Genomic DNA, 22,409 nt, shown 5'->3' on the forward strand with positions numbered 1-22,409 from the left:
TGCAGTGATCCTGGAGTCTGGTTCGAGTGTGGACGGCTTTCTGACTTTGGGCGGACAGGGACTGCAGAGAGAGTACAGCGGTCGGTGAAGGAGCGTGTGTGTGGCCCGGACATTGAACTGATGGCTGTGGGTCTCCGCTTATGCTGGGTGCCCTAGGGATTCTCACACGCCGCTGTGGTGGCTGTTTATGTTTAATCTTTATGTAGTTTTGTGTCTTGTTGCATTTTTGGATGTGTGTGGTAAATCAAATTTCACTGTACCTCAGTACACGTGACAATAAAGGACCATTAAACCATTGAATGTGATTTAATGATTTCATCCCCTGATTTCATTAATGATAATTTTAATTTTAACGTCTTAATACCAAGGTGGAATTGAAGAATTGGTGCACTTAAATTACAAATGTTGCGTGTGTGTGATTTCCATTCTATGTTGCCCAGTTTTAATCACTGTTACGAGGTATTAATCACGTTAATTTCCTCAGTTGCTGGAAGACCTCAAGGTAAAACTCCGTGAAAATGAAGAGGCGTTATTGGAAAAGACGGAACTTGTGGATGTGTTGGAGAAAAAGCTTGATGGAAATTATCGGGAGCTAGCGGTAAGGACATCATTGTTTGCAGCTGTGTGAATGTCTATTACAGGGAAAGATCTCTGCAACCAGTTAAGGGATTGTGTTGTAACTGGCAGTGAAATCAAAATAGCAGGGAGCCTCTTGGAATAAATCTGTAAATAGAAACATAGAAAATAGGTGCAGGAGGAGGCCATTCGGCCCTTTGAGCCTGCACCGCCATTCAATATGATCATGGCTGGTCTTCCAACTCAGTATTCTGTACCTGCTTTCTCTCCATACCCCCTGATCCCTTTAGCCACAAGTGCCACATCTAACTCCTTCTTAAATATAGCCAATGAACTGGCCTCAACTACATTTTGTGGCAGAGAATTCCACAGATTCACCGCTCTCTGTGTAAAAAATGTTTTTCTCATCTCAGTCCTAAAGGATTTCCCCTTTATCCTTAAACTGTGACCCCTTGTTCTGGACTTCCCCAACATCGGGAACAATCTTCCTGCATCTAGCCTGTCCAACCCCTTAAGAATTTTGTAAGTTTCTATAAGATTCCCCCCTCAATCTTCTAAATTCTAGCGAGTACAAGCCGAGTCTATCCAGTCTTTCTTCATATGAAAGTCCTGACATCCCAGGAATCAGTCTGCTGAACTTTCTCTGTACTCCCTCTATGGCAAGAATGTCCTTCCTCAGATTAATAGACCAAAACTGTGTGCAATACTCCAGGTGTGGTCTCACCAAGACCCTGTACAACTGCAGTAGAACCTCCCTGCTCCTTTTCTCAAATCCTTTTGCTATGAATGCTTACATACCATTTGCTTTCTTCACTGCCTGCTGCACCTGCATGCCTACTTTCAATGGCTGGTGTACCATGACACCCAGGTCTCGTTGCATCTCCCCTTTTCCTAATCGGCCACCATTCAGGTAATACTTTCCTGTTTTTGCCACCAAAGTGGATAACCTCACATTTATCAACATGAAAAAGTGTGAAGCTTTTCTTTTGTATAAATCTTCCCATTCTTTTTTTCTAAATCAGCCCATCAACCCTTTTATGATCTGTTATGGTGCAGAATCACATTTTATGTAGAGCCTTGCAACATTGTCATTCTGGTTAGTGCAGTGATCCTGGAGTCTGGTGCGAGTGTGGACGGCTTTCTGACTTTGGGCGGACAGGGACTGCAGAGAGAGAACAGCGGTCGGTGAAGGAGCGTGTGTGTGGCCCGGACATTGAACTGATGGCTGTGGGTCTCCGCTTATGCTGGGTGCCCTAGGGATTCTCACACGCCGCTGTGGTGGCTGTTTATGTTTAATCTTTATGTAGTTTTGTGTCTTGTTGCTTTTTTGGTATGTGTGTGGTAAATCATATTTCACTGTACCTCAGTACACGTGACAATAAAGGACCATTAAACCATTGAATGTGAATTAATGATTTCATCCTCTGATTTCATTAATGATAATTTTAATATCTTAATACCAAGGTGGAATTGAAGACCTAACTATTGGTGCAGTTGAATTACAAATGTAGCGTGTGTGTGATTTCCATTCTATGTTGCCCAGATTTATCTGTAGGAGGTATTAATCACTTGTTAACTTCCTCAGTTGCTGGAAAACCTGAAGGAAAAACTCCGTGAAAGCGAAGAGGCATTATTGGAAAGGACACAACTTGTGGATGTGTTGGAGAAAAAGCTTGATGGGAAGAATCGGGAGCTAGCGGTAAGGAAATCATTGTTCGCTGCTGTGTGAATCTCTATTACAGGGAAAGATCTCTGCAACCAGCTAAGGGATTCTGTTGTAACTGGCAGTGAAATAAAAATAGCAGGGAGCCTCTTGGAATAAATCTGTAGATATGAAAATATGTGAAGATTTTCTTTTGTATAAATGTTCCCATTCTTTTTTTGTAAATCAACCCTTTTATGACGTGTTATAGTGCAAAGTCACAGTTTATGTGGAGCCTTGCAGTGTTGTCATTCTGGTTATGACAGGTTGTTGGCATTGCTGATCTGTGCCACCAATTGTTTTCAGCCGTGACCAAGATCAGAAGAGATCTGCTATTTATCTCCTATTTAGATGTCAACAACACATGAACTCTTGATTATAATGCAACAATGTCACTACTGATTATATCTATCTTCCATCATTTCTATTCCATATATATTACTAAAATTCTCATCTTGACCACTTTGTGTCTGCGTTGGAATTAAATTTGAGCAAAAACCATCCTGCTTATCGCCACCATTTTTCGCCACCATTCCTCTCTGCTGAAATCAAAAAAGTTTTCATCCGATCGATGAAATAGTACAAAAGTTATAAAGGTTTTGAAGGTTCACCCTCCCCACACCCCACAGACCCCATTTGCCCACATCCCCCCAACACCTCTCCCCCACCCCCTCTCCTCTGCAACCCCCTCCCCCACACCCCCTCCCCCACATCCACCCTCAGCAGCCCCCTCCCCCACATCCACCCTCCCCCACATCCACCCTCCCCCACACCCACCCTCAGCAGCCCCCTCCCCCACATCCACCCTCCCCCACACAAAGGCTCACGAAAGTATCTTTACTTTAATTTGGCTATTTTTAATTTTTTAGGAGTTAGTTGAAGATTTGAGCGTCATTGAGATTGAAAATGAAGAACTCAAGGACAAGCTTCTGGCTGAAAAACACGGAATGAGAACCAAGGTCCGAAATATGACGGAAAAGCACGAGGCAGATTTTAAAAAACTCAACAGAAAACACAAGACTCAGCTCCGCAAAATCCATGAGAAACATGCTGAAGAAACATCACTGAAAGATCAGTGCTGTGTACAACTTAACAAAGATGTGCAACTTTTACAATCTCATGCCTGTGCACCTCTTGCAGAACAGGCAACATGTTCTTTAAATGATTACACCAAACAGAAGATTGGGGAACTGGAAGGTAATTACTCAAAGATGACCTGTTAATATTTTTGGTCGGCCATAAATGTTCCTACCGCAGATTTGTACATCTGTCGTCACCTGCTGTGTAATTATCTCGTCCCTGTAACCTTATGAGATTTTGTGTATGCAAATTGGTTGTTGTAATTCCCATATTTTATCACTGATCACACTTAAAAATATACTTCATCGGTTGGTAAATGGGTTGGTACGTTCAGTGATCAGGAAAAGTAGTGTGTAATCTAAGTTTTTTTCACTCGGGTATTCTGGTCAGATTCCTTGATCAGAAGATAGTGATGTTTAAAGTTTCAAGAAAATAATTCTTTGTGAAGCATTTGTAAGAGTCTGCCAAATGGCTGACAGGAACACACAGTAGTCATTTGGACAGATTCGTACAGATGCTTTTCAAAACTTTCTCTTCTTGAATCCTTTAAACCGCTGTCACTGAATTTTAATTTTGAGAGGATGCTGATAGTTAAAACATGACATCGTGAAGGGCGGCCTGGTGGCACAGCGGTGGAGTTGCTGCCTTTCAGCGCCAGAGACCTGGGTTTGATCCTGACTGTGGTGCTCGTCTGTACGGAGTTTGTATGTTCTCCCTGTGGGTTTTCATCCAGGTGCTCCGGTATCCTCACACTCCAAAGACGTACAGGTTTGTAGGTTAATTAACTTGGGTTCATGGTAAATTATCCCTAGTGTGTGTAGGATAATGTTAGTGTGCGAGGATCATTGGTCGGCACAAATACGTGGTCGAAGGGCCTGTTTCCACGCAGTATCTCTAAATAAAATCATTTGAAGACATTTTACCATTCACAATGCCCTTGCTGGAAATGATACATCAAAGTTTTTTAATTTCAAATAGCTTTGAATGAGAAGACCACAGAGCAACCATGACATTTCATTAACTCCATGAATGTCTTATTTGTTTTTCTCACTAGTGATAGTTATGGAATTTATCATTGGATAAATATGTAAATGGAATTACCATTTTGTCTTACAAATCTTCAAGCTTAATGAATTGTAGCATTTCAAGGATATTTTATGATTTCAAATGTTGGTAATTAGTTGAACAGATGATTTTCACTGATTGCCATTAACTGCTGTGGAAACAATTGCAAATTGTGGAGGTGTTGCTTTTTTTTGCAACAAATATCAGATAATTACGGGTGTTTTTCCTTTCTCTTAAAGAACAAGTGAGGCTTATGACGCAAGAGGCTGAAAAATCAGAGGCCAGGTTCATTACAATGGAAGCTCAGTCCAAATTGAAAATCAAGAAGATTGAAGAGGAGCTGGACAATGTACAGGTACCCCAAATAAAACCCCCTTGTACCTGGTGACGATTAACTAAATATTAATCTGTTTACCATTTACCTAGAATTAAATGACTTTATCTTATAAAAAAAGGAAGATTGATGGTATGTTATTCCGTGAGTTGTTGAAGCATTGTGGGAACAACATTTTTTTTTTACAGTTAGTTATGTATATTGTATATTTTTAATCTGGGCTCAACTGTATGAAGGAGTGCTTCCCTACACTTCACAGCTCACTCCATTCCGTGTAGAACACCTTTCTGAAGAGTAAGTGACATGGGATAGATGTGAACCTGCAGGAAAATTCAATCATAAAATAGTTGTGGTAGAATGGAGCTGTCGGCAATGGCACATTAAATGTATAATGCATGCTAAAATTATTTAGAGAATCAGACTGTTCATAAACAGGCCCTTCAGCCCAACTTGCCCACACTGACCAACGAGCCCCATCTACACTAGTCTTACCTGTCTAGAGTCATAAAGCAAAATATTTAATCTAGAATTTGAATGGTGACTATTTTACTGACCAATAGAAATCCCTTGGCAGACTTCCGGTTGGCGCCACGATGTGAGTGGAATCGCGCCATTACAGCTCCGCAAAAAACTGAATTTAAAACAGGGGTAAAAGGGTCAAACAAACGCACTTACCACAGGAGATCGATTGCGAACGGCTCCGGCAGCGTTTAAAAGGTGCGTGACGTCATCAGGCGCGCGATTTTAAGAAGAAATTATGACCCAGCGCTCCCCCACCCCCACCACTGGAAAAAAATCTACGAGAAAGGAAACTGGCCTCAGCTCGAGTGCAGCTGCTGCTTCTCAAGAAGATATCTCACAGAGGAAAGCTGAAATGGAGGAACTTAAGACTACCATTCTAGGTGAGATAAAGAAGCAGAGGAAGGAGTATATGGAGGAGATAAAGAAGCAGAGGAAGGAGTATATGGAGGAGATAAAAAGTTTAAAAGCGGATATGCTGGTGTCTCACGAGAAAAATAAAGAAGATAAAGAAGACTTAATAAAACAAGTTATAACGACGGTAAAAAGTATGATGGATGAGTGGAAGGAAAAGGCTAATGCCGAGTTACAAACTCAAATTGAGGATGTAAAGGATATAGCTGCTGGGATGGAAAGAAAGCTGGATGACAAGATAGATCCTACTAAAATTTCGCTAGACCAACAAGGCGAAGCAATTAAAGTGCTAACTAAAATTGCTGAAGTGAATACTAAGGAGACCGAAAAACTCCGTGCCGAGAACAAACGCCTCTTAGAATTATTACGTAAAACAAACGAGAAATGTATTGATCTGGAGGGACGCCAACGCCGTAAAAATTTGCGTATAGTTGGTCTGAGCGAAGGTCGTGAGGGGAGTCAAGATCCTCGAAAATTTGTTGCAAAACTTTTAATGGATATTCTGAATTTGGATCATGAACCCCTGTTGAGCCGTGCACATAGGGCTCTAAGACGGGCCCCTGGGATAGGTTCATCGCCCAGACAAATGATTGTAAAAGTCGCCTTTGACCATGTCTTCGAAGAAATGATGAAGATAATAATAAAAAAGAGAAACCTGAAATACGAGGGAGACAACATCAGTATTTTTAGAGACTTCCCAGCAGAAGTGGCCAAGAAAAGAGCACTATTTAAAGAAACAAAAGGTATCCTGAGGAATTTACAGAATACTAAGAATCTGAGATATGGCTTGATGTACCCAGCAATACTGAGAGTAACTTATGATGACAAGGAATATCGTTTCGTTAAGCATACTGAAGCATTGAAATTCGCCCGAGGCATACAGCAGAAGCCAGAAGATGAAGAGAGAGAAGATGCGGAGGAAGAACCCGAGGGAGAAGGAGAAGGAGAGGACTGAACTTTTATCATCGACCTGTGGTTATGAAATACTCACTTAGAAGGAAGTGGAATAATGGGCATTTAGTAGTAGTTCTGTATTAATTATTAGAAAATATTTAATTATTCCATGATAATAGTATTACATATTATAGTATTAAATATAATTGATATTAGTAATTAGCAAATAGTAATATGAGTAATAGAAATAATTACTAAGTACTAAGTATATAAAGTTAGTACCCCACCCCAATATATATAGCATTTGAGATAGGAGCTGGTATAATCAACATCTTTTTTTTTAATTAAAAAAACGGAAGTCTTTAGATTAATGGCCACGTTAGTGTGGCTTTCACCTTCACATACTACACACTATACAAGTGTAGTTTCTTTTTTTTCTGAGCACCCTATTAACACCCTTTACTTTTTTTTTATTATTGATATTTCTTATTGTTTTTGTTTTTTATTGATCTTATATTATATATTATTTGAATGTAGATGTGAAGGATATTGTGTATTTAGTTTAAGAAGACATAGATGCGGATTAAGGTGGATAGAAATTCTCATTGGATTGATGTCCGGGTGCAACGGGGAGCTGGGGGAGTCAAGAAGGCTACTCCAAAAAAAGCCGCCCTAATAGTAAAATGCATGATATAAAGGTGAAGACTGGGGGTGATGGAGTAACCTTCTGCAGTTGGAATGTAAAAGGAATTAATGAACCAATTAAAAGGGGAAAGGTGTTAGCTCAGTTGAACAGATTGAAGACAGATGTCATTTTCCTTCAAGAGACTCATCTTAAAAAAGATGCTCAACATAGATTAACAGCTAAATGGATTTCTAAGGTGTATCATTCTACATTTATTCATAAATCTAGAGGAGTTGCAATAATTATTCGCAAAGGTATACCTTTCATACAAAGTTCTATTATAAAGAAGGCAGATATGTAATAATTACAGGGGAATTATATTCAAAAAAGGTAATTTTAATGAATATATATGCCCCTAATTTTGATAATCCATTATTTTTTAAGAAAATATTTAATAATATTCCTATATCCACTCAACACAATTTAATAATTGGAGGTGATTTAAATTGTACTTTAGATAACTATCTAGATAGATCATCTGCAAAAAGGAAAGCCGCCTCGAAATCAAGTAAATTCATAAATGCTTTTATCAATACATCTAATATTAAAGACATCTGGAGGTTAGATAATCCATCCGGACGAGAATATTCTTTTTTCTCGCCCGTACATGGAACCTATTCGAGGATAGATTATTTTTTAATAGATTCTAAATTACTTCCTTTTACGTATGATGCAAAATATCATAATATTATCATCTCGGATCATGCGCCATTAACATTTAAGATAAAATTAAAAGATATATCTAATAAAACTACTACCTGGAGATTTAACCCTCAGATATTAAAGGACAATGACTGTTGTAAATATGTGATGGATCAGATTAAATTATTTTTTGAAACTAATGATAATCCTGAAACTTCTCCATCACTATTTTGGGACACATTTAAGGCATTCATGCGTGGCGCAATAATATCCGCACAAGCACATCTCAATAAAGAAAATCGAAAAATAGAACAAAATTTAGAAAATGAGATAAAACGTCTAGATAATGAAAATATAAAACAGCCTTCCAAAGAGTTAAGTAATAAAATTGCATCAGTAAAATATAGATTAAATAAAATATATTCTAATCAAGTGATTAAACTTTTTCAACAAACTAAGCAAGTGTATTTTGAATTTGGAGATAAGCCACAAAAATTACTAGCACGACAGCTTAGAAAATTAGAAGATGAGAAGATGATACACGGAATTAGATCTGAGTATGGAAATATATTAATTACTCCAAAAGATATTAATGATAGATTTTTACAATATTATAAAAATCTTTATTCGTCAAAACTAACAGGACAAACAGATAGTATGGAAATATTTTTACAAGAATGTCAAATCAATAGCTTAGATCAGGAAGGTAGAGAATTGTTAAATGCTGAAATAACAGTAAAAGACATTATAGAATCAATTAGTTCGCTAAAGAACGGAAAAGCAGCGGGCCCAGATGGCCTGAGTGCAGAATTTTATAAAAAATTTCAAGATCTGATTTCCCCAAGATTACAAATAATGTATAGATATGCATATGACCAAGGAAAATTACCAGAATCTTTAAATGAATCCACAATTACACTCATCCCTAAAGTAGATAAGGATTTGGAAGATCCTGGATCATATAGAGCGATTGCCCTTTTAAATACAGACCAAAAAATATTAACTAAGGTCTTATCTAGGAGATTAAGTTTAGTGATCTCTAAATTAATACATTATGATCAAGCAGGTTTTATCCCAAAACGTTACTCATCCCATAATCTCAGACGTTTGTTTAATATTATATATTCAAAAAGAATACGAGATACGGAACTAGCGGTTATATCACTAGATGCAGAAAAAGCGTTTGATCAGGTGGAATGGATGTATTTATTTAATATAATGGAAAAGTTTCAATTGGGGGATAGATTTTGTAAATGGGTAAGAATTTTATACTCGAATCCTATGGCAAGAATTTTGACTAACCAAATTTTATCAGCCAAATTCAAACTCTCTAGGGGATGCAGACAGGGATGTCCGTTATCACCCTTATTGTTCGCATTGGTGATAGAACCATTGGCGGAAAAAATTAGATCTGAACCTGAAATATATGGCTATAATACTGATACAACAATTAATAAAATTTCTTTATATGCAGATGATGTTTTGATTTATATTACAAAACCGGAAATTAGTATTCCCAACCTGCTAAACATTATAACTAAGTTTGGTGCATTTTCTGGGTATAGGATTAATTGGGATAAAAGCGAGATTATGCCAATAACAGGAATAAATCTAAATACATTACAACAATACCCATTAAAAGTAGTTACAGACAAATTTAAATATTTAGGGATTAACGTAACTAAAACTCATAACTCATTAATAAAATCCAACTATCCTCAACTATTAAATAAACTTAGAAAAAATATTTTATATTGGAAAACACTTCCTATATCCATGATTGGTAGAATAAGTGCCATAAAGATGGTATTTCTACCGCAGTTGTTATATTTGTTTCAGGCTATTCCTTTTTTTCTTCCGAAAACTTTTTTTTTTAAATTGATAATATTGTCAATAGTTTTATTTGGGATTATAAAAATCACAGAATAAATAAAAAACATCTATGCAAAGCTAAGATAAATGGAGGATTAGCACTTCCAAACTTTTTATATTATTTCTGGGCTGTTCAGATTAAGAATATGAATTTCTGGTGGGTAAATATGGATCATGAACCGACATGGTTAAATATAGAAAAGGAAGACTGTCTACCTTTCAATGTAGGTTCGATAATTTTTGCACCAACGGAAGTACAAAAAAAATATTATAAAGACAACCTAATAATATATAATAATAGACGTATTTGGAAACAAATAGTTAAGACTCTACATTTGGATAATCTCTCATTTAGATTACCAATTATGAATAATCCATCGTTTAAACCTGCTATATTAGATGGGGGGTTTAAACAATGGGATGATTTAGGAATTACAAGGATAGAACACCTTTATAGAAAAGGAAAATTTCTTTTATTCCAGGAGTTACAAGATATTTATGGATTGTCTCCACAACATTTGTTTAGGTATTTACAAATTAGAGATTATATTAAATCCAATACACAAGATTATAAAAATAAAGAAGCAGGATTGTTAGACGAACTGTTTAATTTACATCCAAATACAGAAAAATTAATAGCCTATATATATAACATCATTTTGGATAAGGAGAATCCAATAACGGAAATATATCGTCAAGCATGGGAAAATGAAATGGGATTGGCTATAACAAAAGAAAACTGGGAAGAAAGTCTACAACGAATACACCGGTGTTCATTAAACGCCAGACATATACTGATACAATTTAAAGTATTATATAGGTTACATTATTCGAAAACTAAATTAAATAGTATTTTTCCGAATCTCTCCGCTATTTGTGATAAGTGCAAGAAAGCAGAGGCAAATTTAATACATAGTTTCGTTACATGTCCTAAATTGAATTATTACTGGACAGAAATTTTTAAAGTTATTTCTGAAGTCATCAAAGTTAAATTGGACCCTAACCCAAAGCTAATAATATTTGGAATTCCGGATTTACATCTATCACTTACAGTAAATCAAAGAAATGTCTTTGATTACTGTTTGATAATTGGGGAAAAAATCATATTGAAATTTTGGAAGGGAACATTATCCCCCACAACCAAAATGTGGGCAACAGAGATGATGGAGACGTTACATCTGGAAAGAATTAGATTTGTCCTATTGGACAAGTATAATTCTTTTGAACAGATATGGTCTCCATATATACAGTATTTAGAGAAGTAGCTGTTCTTGGCAACACAGCTCGGCGTGCACCCTGCGGGATTTGGTGAGAATAATTCATTTTTATATTGGAATTAACATACATGTCTTTATTGATACTATCACTTGTAGTAGTGTTATTAATAATACATATTGTGGTTACTCAAATTTTTTTTTTTTTTTTTTTTTTTTTTTTTTTGTTTCTCTTTTCTTTCTTATATATAATCAAATTATTATTTAATCACTCTCTTAATGATTTATAACTGTTCTATTCTTTCTCTATCATTATTTCTAAAAAAATAGTAGATAAGTATTACTAGTGTTTTACTTAATGCAAATTGAATCAATTTGATATAAAGTTGTTTGAAGCATTGTAATTGATTACCTTTAATAAAAAAATATATTAAAAAAAAAGAAATCCCTTGGCTATAATTGACACTAAAGTTATTTCTACCCAGATTGTACCTTCTCGGCAGGAGCTGCTGGAGCTCAAAGATATAGCCGTTGACTTGGAAGAGGAGAACGAACAGTTACACCTGAAAGTGAACTGGCTACAACACGTCGAGGCACAAAATGGTGTGTGTATAGTATGACTTTAATTGGGTAAGAAGGAACTGGGGATACTGGTTTACACCGAAGATAGACACAAAATGCAAGTCAGGCAGCATCTCTGGAGAAAAGAATAGGTGATGTTTCGGATCAAGAATTAGAGGTATGGGGAGGTACAGAACAAAGTAGAGCCCGCATCGATGACTTGGGGAGGGTGGAGCTGACAATGGTCCATTGTTGGCTGGGGATGAGGTGATAATGAAGGAATACAAATGGTGAAATTAGCAAGAGGACTGGGGTGGGGGAGAGACAGAGAGAGAGAGAGAGAGAGAGAGAGAGAGAAAATGGAAGGGTTATTTGGTTAGAGATCCTTCATCTCTTGTGTAAGAAGGAACTGCAGTTGCTGGTTTAAACCAAATATAGACACACAAAGCTGGAATAACTCAGTGTGGCAGGCAGCATCTCTGGAGAGAAAGAATGGGTGACGTTTCGGGTCATGACCCTTTTATTTTAGTATGTTTAAAAGTGTGTTTTTAATGTTTCCTTGTGTGTTATGTGTGCGGGGGGAAGGGGGAAACCGTTTCGGCCGCCTCTTCCATGGAGAGGCGACTTTTTCAGGCCGCCTCCCCCGTGGCCTAACAGCATGGATCGGCGCCGACTTTCCCGGAGACGCGCCCGGAGCTTCAGCGGCGGGCGCAGCGTGGACTCTCGGCGCGGAGCGGGTGAGACCTCGCTGGAGGGGAGCGCTCCGTTACGCTGGCCCGCGGCAGCCGGCAGCCTGAAGCCGCGCGCGGTCTGCAGAGCTCCAGCTGGTGCGGCGTCTACAGCCCGGGATCTCACGTTGGGGACCCGGGGGAAGAAGCTTCCACCGCCGGCCCGCGGCCATCTTCTACCGCGGGCGCGGTATGGACTTAACATCACCCCAGGAGGGGAGCTTCGACCGCCGGCCCTGCAGACTGCGGTGCTTCCGGCTGCGGCACGGCAGGTACTTTAAAACTTTGACCGCCGGCCTGCAGCCTACACCAGCCTGAAGCCGCGGTCTCTGGTTGGGAAGAGCCGATCCTGGACTCACCTTGACTTTGACTTTGTCCCTTACCATCTGGACGCCCGCAGCAACGGCTGTGGAGGGTGGTGGTCCCGACCACGGGGGAAAATGGAGGAGGACTGGCCAAGCTCTGTGCCTTCCACCACAGTGATGAATGCTGTGGTGGATGTTTGTGTAAAATTTTAATGTGGTTGTGTTCTTTATTATTGTACCGCTGCTGGCAACCCAAATACCACCGACCTTGGTTGTGTGGCAATAAAATTATTTCTATTCTATTCTATTCTATTCTTTCTCATTATATAAATGGTGATATGTGTTTTCTTACAGAGGATCTTCAAGCAAAATTGGAAGAATATGAAGAGCAACACCAGAACATGCAAGCAGATTTAGAACAAGCTACCAAGGGACAAACTTCCCAGGTTGGGAGAATTTGTGCTGCATTTAATCCTCAGGATAAGGAGCTGCAATAGACAATAGGTGCAGGAGTTGGCCATTCGGCCCTTCCATCCAGCACCGCCATTAAAGTGGATAACCTCACATTTATCCACATTAAACTGCATCTGCCATGCATCTGCCCACTCAGCCAAACTGTCCAAGTCACCCTGCATTCTCATAGCATCCTCCTTACAATTCACACTGCCACCCAGCTTTGTGTCATCTGCAAATTTGCTAATGTTACTTTGAATCCCTTCATCTAAATCATTGATGTATATTGTAAATAGCTGCACAGAGCCTTGCAGTGCCCCATTAGTCACTGCCTGCCATTCTGAAAGGGTAACGTTAATCCCTACTCTTTGTTACCTGTCTGCCAACCAATTTTCTATCCATGTCAACACTCTAGCCCCAATACCATGTGCCCTAATTTTGCCCACTAATCTCCTATCAAATTTGACCCTTTCTAATGGTTTCTGAAAGTCCAGGTACACTACATCCACTGGCTCCTCCTTGTCCATTTTCCTAGTTACATCCTCAAAAAATTCCTGAAGATTAGTCAAGCATGATTTCCTTTTCGTAAATCCATGCTAACTTGGACTGATCCTGTTACTGCTATCCAAATATGCCGCTATTTCATCTTTGACTCCAGCATCTTCCCCACCATCAATGTCATGTTAACTGGTCTATAATTCCCTGTTTTCGCTCTCCCGCCTTTCTTATAAAATGGGATAACATTAGCTACCCTCTAATCCAGTGATTCCCAACCTGGGGCCATATGGCAAATTTCAGGGGGGGCACAGAAAGATTTTGGGATTTAGGGGGCCACAGGTTCAATGAAGGGGGCCACAGAGCTACCACCCTGTTGCCTCCTAAATTTCACTTCTAATAAATTTAAATCTATGTAGTTGAAATATTTTTGATGTTTGTGGAATAGAATAAAAGAGAATATATGTGTAACTATTACACTGATATTTTTATGGAAGGTATTATAATATTAATTATTTTTTTTCCGCTAATAATGTCAGGTGGGGCCACAGAAAAATTAAAAGATCCCAAGGGGGCCATGAGCTAAAACAGGTTGGGAACCACTGCCCTAATCCACAGGAACTGATCCTGAATATATAGAACATTGGAAAATTATTACCAATTTTCTAGAGCCACCCATGATTTCTAGAGCCACTTTCTAATGTACCCTGGGATGCAGACCATCAGGTCCTGGGGTTCTACCCAACACCATTTCTTGCCTAATGTGAATTTTCTTCCGTTCCTCCGTCACCACAGATCCTCTGGCCACTAGTACATCAGGAAGATTGTTTGTGTCCTCCTCAGTGAAGATGGATCCAAAGTACTTGACATTTCCGCTCTGAGGATTGAGAATCTTTTGAATTCTTTACCCTCCGGAGCTGTGGGTGGAGAACCATTCAGTATATTCAAGGGTTAGCCAGCTAGAATTTTACACTGCAGGAAAGTTGAGGGTTATGGGGATTAGGTAAATGTTTAGATCAAAGATCTAATCAGCTATGATCACGTGATAGAATGAATAAGGCTCAAGGGCTGATTTTATGTAATAATGTTTCCAATTATCCCATTCTACAACTTGCAATTCTAATAACATGTAACAATATGTCTTGAAGGTGTACATTAAATGGAACAAGTCAGTGCTTCATTGCCCATAGGTCCATTTATCTCAAAGACAATTAAAATAATTTTACTTATATGTGAAAATCACCTAAATCATCATTTCCAGCAGAGAATAAAAAAGGGTAAACTATCTTTTACAAACTATAGTTTTCACCATGAAGTTCACTTTTTAATGCTGATCACACCTCTGGTCATCTTGCTGAATAACTCTCAACTACAAATCAGCTTGCTATTTTGTGAATCAAATATGTCCGGAAGGCAAACATAGAGAATCATTACTCTTGTATCATGTCTCAGCGTTTCTGTTTCTTATGGCATCAAGCATCTAATTGGCCAGTTAGATGAGTGGATGATGTTGCTTTGTGTGTAATGTGTCTGTAGACAAGTGAATCTGAATCTGCAGAGGAACTGCACAGCCGCCTGATGAAGTGGCGAGAAACGGTTTATAAGCCAACACCGAGCCATGACATCGATGAGAGGAATGTCATGGAATTAAGGATGAGGCAACTTGAGGAAGAAAGAGAAGGTAAATTGTGGTGCTCTCTGGTTCTCACTTGGAACAAATCATACAGTTTACTTTGTTTTAATTTAAAATATTTAAGAAGTGAATGACTTGATTAGTGATCTTGATGACTTGAAAGTCGAGTGCACCTCTATTTAGGGATCTGTTTGTTGTCCATATTTCAGTCAAGACAAAGGCTACTATCGACTTTTTAAAGCTGGAATTCTAACATTTTTACTTTCAGCATTAAAATCCATGCTGACAATAGTTTTGTCCAGTTTTATTTACATTGGTAATTACAAAGGTAGCACACTTACCTTTTTGTCCAAATGGCCACTACACAGGCTTCACTCAGTTTATTCATGGATTTGCTGGTTCTCCTGAAGAAATACTGAAATAATGTCAATACATAAATCAGTATTGGTATTAGTTGTCTCTGGGATACCAGTGATGTAAATCTAGCTTTGTTACTGCAAGCTTTTAAAATGTAAAGCCAGCCAGCCAGCTGCAAGGTGTTTTAGCCCAGTCAGAAACTAACACCTTAACTTGGGGAAGCCACAAGGTAGTGATGGTCACCAGGGTCCAATCAGTCCATATTGTGTCTGTGCTCATGCTGTCTTTCTGAATGACGTGTCTTCCTGTGGCACAAAACTGATTGAGGATAACTGGTTCTTTCCCGGCTGCTCTGATCCAGATTTGATCTCAGAACTACAGGAGCTGGAGGAGGAACTGGGGGAACTTCAGAGACGAGGACAGGATCAAGGATGGACAAAGCAGACCACAGCTGGCCAAAAGCTTATGGTATGTGCTCAGTCTGACACTTAAATATCTGTGGAAATTTAATGCTTGAGTTCCCTCGACATTTTACGCTGTTATTAATTTTAAGCTTTGCCAAGGTTGAATAAAATAGTTTTCTGTTTGGTGGGGGGAGGGGAGGGGCAGCACAGTGACAGAGTTGCTGCCTTACAACACCAGACACCCGGGTTCAATCCTGACCACTGGTGCTGTCTGTACCGAGTTTGCACGTTCTCCCCGTGACCACGTGGGGTTTCTCCGGCTGCTGCTGATTCCTCCAACACTCCAAAGGCGTACAGGTTTGCAGGTTAATTGGCTTGGGTAAAACTTGTAAATTGTCCCTAGTGTGCAGGATAGTGTCCGGGGGTGAGCGCTGGTTGGCCTGGACTCATTGGGCCGAAGGGCCTGTTTCCCTGCTGCATCTCAAAAGTCTAAAGCCTTCAGTAGTTTTGAGAAGGTAAATATATATACGGAGATTTGCTAAACTGAAAAAGCCTTCAACTCAATTTTCAGTGCCATTATAAGTTGGACTGAGATGGATGGCCTCATACAAGGAGAAAGCATTATATCAGGCTCAATCATGTTCCATTTCTAATATTAAAAGTAAAATGACATCAATAGACAGATTTTGGAAATCACTGACAAATCTGGAAAGTACAGCAATATTTGTCATTTTAGCGAATTTACCCCTTTATATATAAACATTTGAACAGTTCAAATTAAAGATCAGTTTTGGACATGATGGGCAAAATGACAGCTTCTGGGGTTGTGACAACCTGATCAATTTTAACTCCCATTTTTCATGTTTGGTGTTAATAGTCATTGGGTTCCATCCAGTGTGCACAGTATCTCTGTCTCTGTTACTGACGATCATTTACCCATCTGTATTTTTCAAGGGAAGTATTTAAAATACATCAAAGCAAATGAGTAGAGCGTTGGTGAATTCATTTTAGCTTGATACCAAGTAACTACATTTGGGAAATTTAAAGGGTTGTTAATACAGCAACTTTGTTGTTCCGTGGTACAAATGTATTGTGAATGCATGTGCAAGGAAGTAAACCTTTCTATTATTATTCAGGATACTATTATTTATGAGGGAATAAAACGTTAAAGTCACAAACAGAAGAACATTCTCGTGTCTTATACCTTTTGCCCAAAGTACAGCAAGTGAAGATGTAAACAACTGAGCAATAGTTGAGCTGTTTGACTTCTCCAATACTTCCGATGTCAACAAATACTCCTTTAATGGTTGATCTGCCTCCAGTGTATCAATGACCACATTGGCAACATATCTCCCCACAGCATTGGTTGTCACTTGGGTAGTCTACACCCCAGCGGTATCAACATTCTCTAATTTTATATAGCCCTTGTCTTCTCCCTCCTCCCCATCCCCCTTCTCAGCTCTCCTTCTAGTCCTACTGTCCCCGCCTCTTCCTTTCTATTTACCCCCCTCCCCACCCCCCTCACATCAGTCTGAATGAGGGTCTTGACCTGAAACGTCGCCTCTAGATGCTTTCCTCCGTAGATGCTGCCTCACCTGTTGAGTTTCTCCGGTATTTTTTGTCTACCTTTGATTTTTCCAGCATCTGTAGTTCTTTCTTAAATAGATCTTGGAGAAGGCTGAACCAGCGGGAAGCTGCACAAACAAATGAATGACCGACTGTGGAGCCCCCGGTTTCACCCCAGTGGTGGAAGTTTTCATGTAAGTTATACTATGTTAACACGCTAATAATAAAATTAATATTAACGTGTTAACTTAGAAAACTTCTGCTGAAAGTCATGACTTGCAGGGCCAACTTGACCAGAAAACTGATAGTTATGTTGTTGCAGAAACAAATGTATTGAATATTGATAAAGAAAGTCTTCAGAATGAGAATAAAGAACTTCACACATCTTTGAGTAGGTGGACTGCTGAGCGCAGTCAACTGCAGGGGAAGGTGAATGAGAATGAACTCGCAACACATCTTGTGTGGGATCAGGCACAGGCATTCAACACTGAAAATTGTCGGCTTAAAGCAGAACTTGAAGAGATGAAGTCTGCATTTCAAAGGAAAGTTGGTGAATTTAAAGTTGGTGATGTCATTGAATCAGCAAGCACATTTACTGCAACAGCTCCAAGCCAAAACTTGAGCAGTTGGGCCAATATATGCAGATGATTTCAGGGTTGCAACATCAGGAGCAAGTTGTGGTGTGTGAAGCAGGTCAGCTCAAGCAGACCCTGCAAGAGAAAGATACATATCTACAACAGCAGGGAGATGAGCTTGGACATCTCCAGAAGAAATCTGAAGAACGCCAAGCCCTGGAAAAGCAATCCATGCAAATCATGGAAACCATTTCCAAACTTCAAAACCAAATCCAAGACTTGGCCTTGAAAACTCACAAACTGAAGCACACCATCGAGGAGAGAGACTTGCTGCTGGCCTGTAAAGTGGAAGATTGTGTCAAACTCAGGACGGTTCATTCTGAAATGGACGACACCATTTCACAACTTTGGGCGCAATTGGCAGCTTCCAGTTCTGAAGCTGAGAGGTTGAAATGTGTTATTAAGGAAAAGGAGCCGCAGCAGCTTGCAAAGAGGAGGGGAGGCAGAGGCTTCTCTCCGAAGCTGATGGTATATCCACAGAGAAACAGAACCTAAACGTTGCCTGTGAAAGTCTGAAGCAGACACTGGACATCCTAACTCATGAGAAGCAATAATATTCTCAACAGTTGGATTCACTGAAAAACTCCCAGATGGCAGAGTTGTCAGAGTGGAAGACAAAGCACGATGAATTAAAGCACGAATATGAATCCCTTTTGTAATCCCTCGAAAATATCAGCAATGAGATGGATAAGATGAGGCAAATAGTTGAGACGGCAAGAAAAGAGAACCAGGAGGTGATGTTCAAGCTCCGCGATGTAGAAGCCAAACGACAAAGCATGGAGAGGCAGCTTGAGGAAGCTGGTGCCCAAAATGACAAAATAAAGGACAAAATGAGAAAGTTTACAAAATCCAAGCAGCAGCGAGTTCAGGAGCTTGAGGAAGAGATTGAAAGAATTAGCAGCGAGTTACAAACTATTACCACAAAGCAGAGTCATGCAAATGAATTGTCTGCCCAGTACAATCAGCTCCAGGAGGAAAGCAAATCACTGAAGCAAACTTATCACCATCTTAAAGCAGAGTTTTGACAAAACCCAAAATGAGGGCGAGCTTCTGCTGAATGAATTTAATTTATCCATATCCATCATAGAGGAGTTGCAGAATGTGGATGATTCTTATCAGGCTGATTTTAATGAACCACTGTCATTAGAATCCCAATCCCTGGAGGACCAGCCTGTGCTGAAGGAAGGAAAGGTTCACACGACAGGGCAAGTAGGACCATTGTTGTCTCAGAAGCGTAGACAATTAGAGGATGACAAATCTCTTCTCCAGGAAGAACTTGAAAATTTCCAGGAAATGTCAGAAAATGTCAAAAATGAGAGAGAGTGTTTGGAGGCAGAATGACTTAAAAATGTCAACAAGATAGATCAGTTAACATATGCAAAATAATTCACTTGTCAATGAATTGGACTGCTTCAGAGAAGAGAAACGTCATCTGATCAAAGAAAAATAGGTACAGGAAATAAAACCGGTGAAAGAATTTGAAGTGCTCGGAGGGGTAATACCCCGTCTAAAGGTGAGACCAAGGAGCTTCGAGAACTGTTAAAAGAGAAGCAGCAGGAAATAATGATTTTGCAGAAGGACTGCATCAAGTACCAGGAGCTCATTTTGGACTTAGAGTGATGTGTCAAAACATCGGAATCTACCTGTGATGAAATGAGCAAGAGACTAGAGTCTATGACTGCAAACGCTTCCGAGTCTGAAAGGCAAGTCAGACTTGTTCAAGAAGAACTTGCATCTTATAAAGTCTTGCTCCAAGACACCAGAACTGAAACTGAAGGGGCTCGAATGCAGTGCTTAGGGTTCACAGAAGATCTTCGGAAGAACGAAGAGAAGACAAAAGCTCAAATTACTAAGAAGGAGAAGGAACTACTTGAGATTTTAGATCAACTGAAAACAATTCATCTGAAATAAATATTGAGATATCAGGATAAACTGGATTTGCTGGAACGGGACAAAGACAAAGTGGATGCAGCAACGTTGGAAATTGAGAGGCATTTCCCAGCAGCCGAAGCTAATGTTGAGCAGTAAGGATGCAGAGTTCTCAAAGCTTGTGTCATCAAAAGACAGTGACATTTCTGACTATCTAGTGGAAATCCAGCAGCAACATAGAAAGCAAATAGATGACTATGAAAATAATTTGAGGATTCTCCAACAAGATAACCAGAAAGGAGCCAGAGCCATGAAAGAGCTGGAGATCCAACTTGTTAAGGTTAGGAAAGAAAAAGACAAAGCTGTTAGCCAGACGGGTGCCTTCACAAAATCCTTGCAAGATGACCGAGGCCGCATGTTATCAGAATACACGGAGCTGGAACAATGGCATCTCAACATGCATTGCCAGAAACATCGCATCATTCAGGAGAGTGCAGCTGAAAACAATGAACTGAAGCAAGAGATCGTAAATGTTCTCAACCAGATGGATGACCTTAATTCTGACAACGCGCTGTTAAAAGCACAGTTGGTTCAGTACAGGGGGGAGCTAAACCAGGTCCTGTCTTTGAAGGATAATCAGTTGAAGCAAAAGCAACAACAGCAAATAAAGAATCTTGAGAATGAGAAATCCATCTTCAAACAGCAATGGAAAGTTGCACAAGGACCCCTTAAACAAAGTAATGAAAGCCCAAAGTCCTTGCAAGAAGAAAATCTGCAAATTTTGGCACAGCTTACAGAGCTCAAGGCTATTGGTTTCCAAAAAGAAGAGGATAAAAATGAAACAAATGCGAGGCAATTAATTCAAGTGCTTCAGCAACAACTTAAAACTAAAACTCTGGAATGCGAAGAACTCAAAAAAGAAAACTAATATTAGAAGAGCTGACTTAAAATAATTGAAAATTTATGAACTGAATTTGAAAATCTGGCTCAAGTAAAGGCGGGAGTGAAAATGTCTGAAAGTGCTGATGGAATAGCGCAGGAGAAACGTGAAGAATAGTTGGTGGGATTGTCAGTGATGAAGCAAAGACTTTTGGATGTTATTAATGAGAACAAGGAAGTTGCTTCTCGGGCAGAATCTTTTGAGAAAACGTTGCTGGCAGTACAGACGGACAGAGACAGATGTCTGGAGGATATTCGGAAACTTCAAATAAGGCAAACATGATCTCAAGGTAGAAATTAATGTTTTCTAAGCACAAATCTTAGAAGGGACTTTTTAAAAGAGCACTTTCATTTACTAATGACGCACGGAAACAAGCCCTTGCATCAATGAATAAATTGAGCAGGATACTAAATCTCAAGGTACTAAAGATGAAGCCATGACATTGCTCATTGATGGGACTTGTTCCTCAGGATGCATATGATGAATAAATATTCGTGTTTTTACATTTTAATTTAAAAGATTCCAAGATGGACACAGCAAAGATATGTTGTAATCATGTTTTACATTCATGTGTGTATAAAGATTGAGCACTGTTTCCATTTTGCAGGAAAAGGAAGAACTGGAAACCCTTCAACAAGCAACACAGCAGGAATGCAGAGAGCAAGATCCGTCCTCCTGCAAGAATGAATTGGCTGAACTAAGGTTTGGTTCTACTTGGACTGGGATATCAGTTCCATTTCTATTGTGCCATACGATCAAATGGGAATATCCCTTGATGCTTTGGCCAGTTAACTACGTTTGAAGTGTCGATGATGATAACAAACACAGCAGTCAATTTTCATAGGGTGGTGTCGTAGAGCCACAAATGATTCAACTCCTTGACGAAGGAGAATCCGCCTGGTTAAAGGAGGAGGACATTCAGTTGCGAATGGCTGCACGGCTTCCTTTAGTTTGTTTTAGATTAGTTCAGTTTAGAGAGAATCTAAATCCAAGATGACTATCAACACGCATTTGGGATTGTTTCAGTTCAATAGGCTCCCATTTGGCATATCATCAGCCCCAGGGATTTTTCAAGGGTTTATGACACAAATTCTAGAGGGAATTGAAGGTGTGGTGTGTTACTTGGATGACATCCTCATCTCAGCCCCTGGCAGGCAGGCACATGATGAAAGGTTGGAAGTGGTACTCAAACGCCTTGAGACACACAGTGTAAGAGTGACGGCACAAAAGTGTGAGTTCTTTCAGAACTCGGTAGAGTACTTGGGTCATAAGATAGACAAGGATAGTCCACACCCCATCAAGGGTAAAGTTGATGCGATCAAGAACACGCCCACTCCCAGAAACAGGCCCTTCGTCCTACTGAGTCTGCGCCGACCAGCAACCATCCCGTACACTAGCGCAATCCTACACACTAGGGACAAATTACAATTTTAACCAATCGAAATAGCCTACAAACCCTCACGTCT

General features: G+C 39.5%; 1 protein-coding gene across 1 annotated transcript; it reads left to right on the forward strand.

Moving 5' to 3' along the window:
* The first annotated feature begins 628 nt into the window (after window positions 1-628).
* LOC116982319 (interaptin-like) lies at window positions 629-21,745 on the forward strand. The gene is made up of 9 exons (XM_033035583.1): window positions 629-676; window positions 2,162-2,275; window positions 3,148-3,475; window positions 4,663-4,778; window positions 11,483-11,600; window positions 12,946-13,037; window positions 15,076-15,220; window positions 15,891-15,997; window positions 21,551-21,745. Exons 1-9 carry the CDS (start codon window positions 629-631, stop codon window positions 21,743-21,745), a joined length of 1,263 nt encoding a protein of 420 aa, XP_032891474.1.
* The last annotated feature ends 664 nt before the right edge of the window (window positions 21,746-22,409 follow it).

The sequence above is a fragment of the Amblyraja radiata genome, chromosome 16 (assembly GCF_010909765.2).
Source record: "Amblyraja radiata isolate CabotCenter1 chromosome 16, sAmbRad1.1.pri, whole genome shotgun sequence".
NCBI classification, from domain to species: domain Eukaryota; kingdom Metazoa; phylum Chordata; class Chondrichthyes; order Rajiformes; family Rajidae; genus Amblyraja; species Amblyraja radiata.

Bases quoted from the DNA above. Each gene is read 5' to 3' on its own strand.
- LOC116982319 (XM_033035583.1), top strand. From the start codon at position 629: ATGTCTATTACAGGGAAAGATCTCTGCAACCAGTTAAGGGATTGTGTT. The intron at 2,276-3,147 runs GTAAGGAAATCA...TTAATTTTTTAG, and splicing joins GGAAGAATCGGGAGCTAGCG to GAGTTAGTTGAAGATTTGAG. The intron at 11,601-12,945 runs GTGTGTGTATAG...GTTTTCTTACAG, and splicing joins ACACGTCGAGGCACAAAATG to AGGATCTTCAAGCAAAATTG.